The sequence below is a fragment of the Mandrillus leucophaeus genome, unplaced genomic scaffold, assembly GCF_000951045.1.
Source record: "Mandrillus leucophaeus isolate KB7577 unplaced genomic scaffold, Mleu.le_1.0 Scaffold467, whole genome shotgun sequence".
In the NCBI taxonomy this organism is placed as follows: domain Eukaryota; kingdom Metazoa; phylum Chordata; class Mammalia; order Primates; family Cercopithecidae; genus Mandrillus; species Mandrillus leucophaeus.
Window position 1 is genome coordinate 936,348 of NW_012104998.1, and position 8,043 is coordinate 944,390.

Here is an 8,043-nt window from a genome sequence, read left to right on the forward strand (position 1 = left end):
ACTAGTTTCTTCAGCAGTGAACGAGTAATTACCTTCTCTTTACCAGCTACTGTATGGTGCAGAGATATAGCGGAGTCCTTGTTCTCATGGAGCTTTAAATCTAGGAAAAGAATATAGTTATCCTCGTTTATCTGTGTGGGAGGGAAATCTTTGGATGTTCAAATTTCATAAAATGGTGTAGTATTTGCATCTAACCTACACACATCTTCCCATATGCTTTAAATCATCTCCAGATTATGTATAATACCTAATACAATGTAAATGAAGTATAATTCATTGTTATACTGTATTGTTTAGGGAATACTCACCAACAAAAAAAGTCTGTACATGTTTAGTACAGATGCAGTTTTTATTTTCTCCAAATACTTTTAATCTACAGATATGGAGGGCTAACTATACATTTTTGGGAAGGCCACTACTTAAAAATCATATATTGTTTATTCACTTACTGGAGCTTTTACCTTGGCTTTTTCTTGAAAGGAATACATTGAACTCAAAACATTTACTTTTTTCCAGAAATACTTCTATTTCTTTTCTATTGGTTTTGTTTTGTTTGTGGTGGTGGTTGTTACTCTTGTGGTTGTTTTTAATTGGGGGGCAAGGGAGAATAAAAAACAGTATGTTTTAGAATATTAATTTTAAGCCTCTTTTAATTTTCATCCCACTAATTTGTTGGTTGTCATGAGATTTAAATACAAAATGTTTTAAAATTTGATATAAGCTATGTTCAACTTTGTTTACAATATCCACTTGAATGTTGATTTGCAGCACTTAATATGATTTCTGGGAGTCTACTGATTTTAATTTTTTTGTTTTGTTTTGCTTTGTTTTTTTGAGACAGGGTCTCACTCTGTCTCCCAGACTAGAGTGCAGCAGTGCAATCTCAGCTCACTGCACCCTCCGCCTCCCAGGCTGAAGCGATTCTCCAGCCTAAGCCTCCCGAGTAGCTGGGATTGCAGGCATGTGCCACTACCGCCCAGCTAATTCTTGTTGTATTTTTAGTAGAGATGGGGTTTCACCATGTTGGCCAGGCTGGTCTCGAACTCCTGACCTCAAGTGATCCACCCTCCTCAGTCTCCCAAAGTGCTGGGATTACAGGCGTGAGCCACTGTGCCTGGCCTGATTTTAATTTTTAAGAGAATTTTAATGATTAAACTTGTAGGGGTAATAATCTAATGTTATAAAATTTGATTTACTCTCTATAGCATATTTTCCTTAAAGTTTGTTTTCTTTTTTGTTTACTTTTTTCTTTTTTTTTGAGACAGAGTCTTGCTCTGTTGCCCAGGCTGGAGTGCAGTGGTGTGATCTCGGCTCACTGCCTCCTAGATTCATGCCATTCTCCTGCCTCAGCCTCCCGAGTAGTTGGGACTACAGGCGCCCACCACCACCACTAATTTTTTGTAGTTTTAGTAGAGGCAGGGTTTCACCATGTTAGCCAGGATGGTCTCAATCTCCTGACCTTGTGATCCACCCACCTTGGCCTCCCAAAGTGCTGGAATTACAGGCGTGAGCCACCGCGTCTGACTCTTGAAGTTTGTTTTCCCAGTGGCCCCTAAACAACAAATGCATATGCTGTTTTTGTAATAGACTTTTTATAATAGATTCACTCATGTAGATCTTATAACTTCCTACATAAATACCTCTGTAAAAGTTTCTTGTAACTTCTACATAAATACTGTTAGAAGATGAAGTATCCTTTGATTCCTAGGCTTGAAATTCAGGTTATAAATTTACAGAAATTACGGAGTTTGGGTTGAACTCTTTGATGCTAACACTACCCTCTTTGACTTCCTTCCTTCCTGTAGCCGGAGAAAACACCTATTTTCTCGTGATAAACTAAAGCTTTTTCTGAAGCAACACTGTGAACCACAAGATGGAATCATTAAAATAAAGGTAATCAAATAATGAAATTATTTGTTGGAAGACAGAAAACAAAATGGGTAGTGTTATAAAGTTACAACATTGCTAAAATGTTATTTCAAAGATGATTAAAGATTGTTCTTTCTAAATCTGGAGCCAATTTTTAGTACTTCTGAAAAATATTTATTAGATTAATTACTATTTTTAAAATTGCTAGAATTGCTAGGTGGTTCAGTTACTACCACTTATAAAAAAGATCAACAAGGACAGGTGAAAATAGAAAATTTGGAAAAAGAAAAGTTATCAAGTGGGGCAGCTATAGCTTCCTAATACCTGTAGTGTGGTTCTGGCTTACGAAGAATAGACAGATTCAAAGAACAATGCTAAACAGAGCCTACTAGATGAAAGAACAATGTATAATAAAAAGAGCATTGGCTGGGCACCGTGGCTTACTCCTGTAATCCTTGCACTTTAGGAGGCCAAAGTGTACATATTACTTGAGCCCAGGAGACCAGCCTGGGAAACATGGTGAACCCTGTATCTACAGAAATTACAAAAATTACCTGGGTGTGGTGGTGGTAACTGTAGTCCCAGCTACTTAGGAAGCTGAAGTAAAAGGATCACCAAGGCTGCTGTGAGCTGTGATTGTACCACTGCACTCCAGCGTGGACAACAGAGTGAGACCCTGTCTCAAAATAATAATAATAATAATAATAATGTATCATGCTAATACTAAGCAGACAGATTATATTTTGTTAATAACTATTTAGAGAGGAAAAAGTCAAGTTTTAGAGATTTCACATTGCACACCAAATAAAAAGTTAAATGGTAAAACTTAAAGTAATTTTTTAAAATACAAAATATTCAACTTTTATTGGGATAAAGACACACCAAGTAAAAAAAGCAATAGAATGGAGCCTCATGCCTGTAGTCCCAGCTACTCCTAAAGCTGAGGTGGGAAGATCACGTGAGGCTGGGATTTCAAGTCCAGCCTGGGGAATGTAGCAAGACCCTGTCTCTTAAAAAAAAAAAAAAAAAAAAGCAGAAACAGCACGTACCTGGGGCCTGTCAGAAGGTGGGAGGAGGGAGAGGATGGGGAAAAATAACTAATTGGTACTTGCTTAAAACCTGGGTGATAAAGTAATCTGCACAACAAAACCCCCATGACACATGTTACCTATGTAACAAACCTGTAAATGCACCCCTGAACTTAAAAGTTGAAAAAGGCAGTAGAATGGGTTAGAGAGATGTATGCATTTGTCACAAATCATCTCCTGCATGTGTAAGATTTGTGCATTTCACTATATATACATGTTTAAAAAGAAGAGAAACTTTAAAAAAAGAATGAGTTTATGCGAAAAGTTAACATTTCAGGTCTCTAGAGACAAGATTGATTTAAAAAATGGACACTTGGTTAACTATTGGAATAATAAAGTTAAATCTAACTCAAAAGAAATGAAACAAATTTTAATGTTAAATATGACGAGGTACTTAGGAGAAATAGAAAAAAAATACCAAGGATGAGATTGAGCATAAACATAAGTTTTAAAATGTCATGCATAAGTGAGCCAAGATCGCACCACTGCACTCCAGCCTGAGCAACAGGAGACTCCGTATCAGGCAAAAAAAAAAAAAAAAAGTCATGCATAGATTTCAAGGGCAAGCACTGGGGGAAAAATACCTTGAGTAAATACAATGAAGAACGCAAATTAACTAGAAAAACATATGCAACCCAGTAGGAAAATGGTCAAATAGATATGATTAAAATTCACAGTGGAAGAAATATAAAAACTTGAAAACGTAAGAGAGCGTCATCTGAAAAATAATTTTTTAAAAATGTGAGCATATTTATGTATCTGCCTTGATAAGATTCAATTATGCTCTATCTATAGCATTATCAGGTAGCCATATTAAATGATGCTTACAAAAAGTTTAATGATTTAAAACTTTTTTAATGATTAAAACTTACAAAAAGTTTTAATGATCTAACCAATAAATGGTTAGAACAGTGCCTGACACTTGGTAGGCAATCGATATATGTGAATAGTTGTATATGTGTATTGTAAACACCAGTTGGCCAATTTCTCTAATTTATAAAGATTTCTTACACATCAGTGAGCAAAGATGACCCAATTGGAAAATGGTGATAAAAGAAATCAGCAAATATTTCACCAAGGAAAAAGTCAATGAACATGGAAAGAAGATCAACTTTACTCAAATAAATGGGAATTAAGGTCACAATAAACATTTTTCACTTAGAGTGTAATAGAAGATTATTAATGGATATGCTGGTGTATTAATCCATTCTCACACTGCTATAAAGACATACCTGAGACTGAGTAATTTATAAAGAAATGAGGTTTAATCAGCTCATAGTTTTGTGGGCTGTACATGCTTCTGCTTCTGGGGAGGCCTTTGGAAGCCTACAATCTTGGCAGAAAGCAAAGGGAAAGCAAGCACATCTTCACATGGCTGGCAGGAGAGAGCGTGAAGTGGGAGGTGCTACGTACTTTCAAACAGCCAGATCTCATGAACAGCAAGGGGGAATTCCGCTCCATGATTCAGTCACCTCCTACCAGGCCTGTTCTTTAACACTGGGGAGTACAATTCCACATGAGATCTAGGTGGGGACACAGAGCCAAATTATATCAGCACAGCACTTTGTGAGCAAGCACACAAAGTTTGATAACCAGTTTTGGTGAGCATAGACTGCTGTTAGGAGTAACTACAAGTACACAAAAATGTGGGTCTTGTGTATTGTGTGTATGAATAAGGAACTTTGGCAATTAATGTACTAAAACGTATTTTGGCCTTTATGAGTGTATATATATTTGAGACACAACCACCCATGTGCTTTATATTCATATTTAAGGTGCAATTCTGTAGACAATTACATAATTCTATTCCATAGATAATCCTGTTGTCCCACATAATTCAGAGATTATATGGGATGAAATATGATCATTTTAATGAAATCTTCTTTAATGTGAAATTTTGATAGATTCTTGATTTATTACATGGCCAGAACTGGTTGAATTCTAGGTGTTTAAAGCTGTGCTCTACCCACAAAAATAATTATACACAAAATACCCTTTTCTGTTTTGTTAACTTTTTGTATTTTGTATCATCATTTTCTCACACATTTCCTGAAAGGTATTTCTGTAAATGGCACTTGTTTTCATTTGCTTGAGAGGAAGAATGATGATCTTGGCCATTAGGTCAAAAATAACAAAAAGTCTAGGGTTGCACATGGATAAAAGGTAAGCAAGACTGGGCACAGTGGCTTATGCCTGTAATCCCAGCACTTTGGGAGGCCAAGGCAGGCAGATCACTTGAGGTCAGGAGTTCAAGACCAGCCTGACCAACATGGTAAGACACTGTCTCTACTAAAAATACAAAAATTAGTCGGATGTGGTGGCACACACCTGTAATCTCAGCTACTCGGGAGACTGAGGCAGGAGAATCACCTGAACCTAGGAGGCAGAGGTTGCAGTGAGCCGAGATCACGTCACTACACTCCAGCCTGGGTGACAGAGCAAGATTCTGTCTCAAAATAAATAAATAGATAAATAAAATTAAAATAAAATACTTTAAAAGGCAAACAAATTCTAGATACAAGGTAAAAGGAGATAAACTCTTGGATTTAGTAATTATTCTAGAACCACACCATTTCTGGCAAGAATAAGGTTGACTTCTGAACTTAAATTCTTTGTTTAAACTTTATAGGAATTTGCAAGTATTTCTGCTTTAATCAGGACTAGAGGGATGTAATGGGAAATTTGATACATTAAGTATTTAAATTATTACTCTACCCTGGGAGGAAAATCTGAATAAATGTTCAGCAGTTGGCAAATGGTTACGAAAAATTTATCGGGTTAATACAGTGGATTTTTAATGTTAAATATATGGATTGATTATTCATTTACATAGAAAATCTCACAAAATTTGTCAAAGCAAAATAAAGTATTGTATAATATATAATTTTGAAATACAAGAAACTGTACAACCATTCTTGAGGTATTTTATTGTAATGTAATCTTTGTGGTTTTCTTTCTGGTAAGGCTAATTAATTATATAGTGGAAAAAGGATTGGTTAAACCAATTAAAACGTATTTTACTACACAATAATGCATGAAATTCTAATGTTTTTATCCTTATTTTTTTTTTTTCTTTTTTTTTCTGAGATGGGGTCCAGGCTGGAGTGCAGTGGCGTGATCTCTGCTCACTGCAACCTCCACCTCCCAGGTTTAAGCAGTTCTCCTGCCTCAGCCTCCCAAGTACCTGGGACTACAGACATGCACCACCACGCCCAGCTAATTTTTGTATTTTTAGTAGAGATGGGGTTTCATCATGTTGGGCAGGATGGTCTCGATCTCTTGACATCATGATCTGCCCGCCTTGGCCTCCCAAAGTGCTGGGATTACAGGTGTGAGCCAGTGTGCCCAGCCTATCCTGGTCTTTTAACAGCATTAATAGTGGCCATATGACATGTTAGGGCATATCTGTATATTGTTTACTAATGTGTTATTACTGTACCCTATGTCTTTGTGTTAAGGCATCATCTCTTTCAACGTATAAAATAGCAGAACAAGATTTTTCTTATTTCTTTCCTGATGATCCGCCCACATTTATCTTCAGTCCTGCTAACAGACGAAGAGGGAGACCTCCCAAACGAATGCCTATTAGTCAGGTAAGTAGAGAATTGATTAAAACTACATTTTCACTGTTAGTAAAACAGTATTCAGAATCAAGAAGTATGTTTGTCTCCCCTCACATCCATAGCCTAGAGGAAGAAACTCATTACCTCACCAAAAAATATGTGAGTATGTACTATATGTTGATAACTGCTCAGCAATGAGGCTTGTAGAAGTTTCAGGTGTGAATTAGATATGACTTTCATACCACAAGGATTTTATACCAAAGTGGAAGCAAGCACATAAGCAATTACTGAAATGTAAAGCAGGGAGTAAACTATGGGATTGAAGTGTAAAATAGGAATAAATTCTGACAGGAGGAAGTTATAGGGGGTTTTTAAAAAGCAATAATGCAGCCGGGCACAGTGGCTCTTGCCTGTAATCCCAGTACTTTGGGAGGCTGAGGTGGGTAGACATTTGAGTCCAGGAGTTCTAGACTAGCCTGGCCAACATGGCAAAACTCTGTCTCTACTAAAAATACAGGAGCCTGAGGCAGGAGAATTGCTCAAACCCCGAAGGCAGACAGAGGCCGAGGTTGCTGTGAGCCGAGATCATGCCACATTGCACTTTAGCCTGGACAACAAAGCCAAGACTCTGTCTTAAAAAACAAAACAAAAAAAACCTATACAAGTTAATTAGGTTAGAGACATTATTCTTAGAAGAAATAAAATAAAAATAAAATTTGACATTGGCCACAAGAATGTTTCTGGTATGTCTTTTTTCTGCATCTTTCATATTTGATATTTACACCATCTAGTTTATAAAGTAAGCTGAAAGTTTATAAAGCATTTTTAAGGCTCTTTCTATGTATTACCAATTTTTCCTGAGATATTCTTGTAATAATTTATAGAGCTACAGAGTTAACTCATGTTCTGTGTATTACTAAGATTAGAGTTACTAACAATTCAGTTGCACTTTTTTTTTTTTTTTTTTTTGAGATGGAGTCTCACTCTGTCACCCATACTGGAGTACCGTGGCACAATCTTGGCTCACTGCAACCTCCACCTCCTGGGTTCAAGCAGTTCTCCTCCCTCAGCCTCCTGAGTAGCTGGGGCTGCAAGTGCATGTCACCACTCCCAGCTAATTTTTGCATTTTTAGTAGAGATGGGGTTTCATCATGTTGGCCAGGCTGCTCTCGAATGCCTGACCTCAAGTATTCTATCTGCCTTGCCTTCCCAAAATGCTGCGATTACAGGCATGAGCCACTGTGCCCGGCCCAATTATACTTTAGAATAAAAACTCATTTTAGACTGGGCATGGTGGCTCACACCTGTAATCCCAGCACTTTGGGAGGCAGAGGTGAGTAGCCCACTCGAGGTCAGGAGTTCAAGACCAGCCTGGCCAATATGGCAGAACCCCATATCTACTAAAAATACAAAAAAAACTTAGCCGGGTGTGGTGGCACATGCCTGTAATCCTAGCTACTCAGGAGGCTGAGGGAGAAGAATCACTTGAGCCCAGGAAGCAGAGGTTGCAGTGAGCCGAGATC

The 8,043-nt window shown here is 37.4% G+C and overlaps 1 protein-coding gene across 1 annotated transcript in view; it reads left to right on the plus strand.

Moving 5' to 3' along the window:
* The window catches only part of BAZ1A (bromodomain adjacent to zinc finger domain, 1A), a 144,291-nt gene that overhangs the window by 76,561 nt on the left and 59,687 nt on the right, over positions 1-8,043 (plus strand). The window contains 2 exon segments of the mRNA XM_011995056.1: positions 1,806-1,893; positions 6,416-6,550. Of these exon segments, the coding sequence (XP_011850446.1) occupies positions 1,806-1,893; positions 6,416-6,550 (223 nt within the window).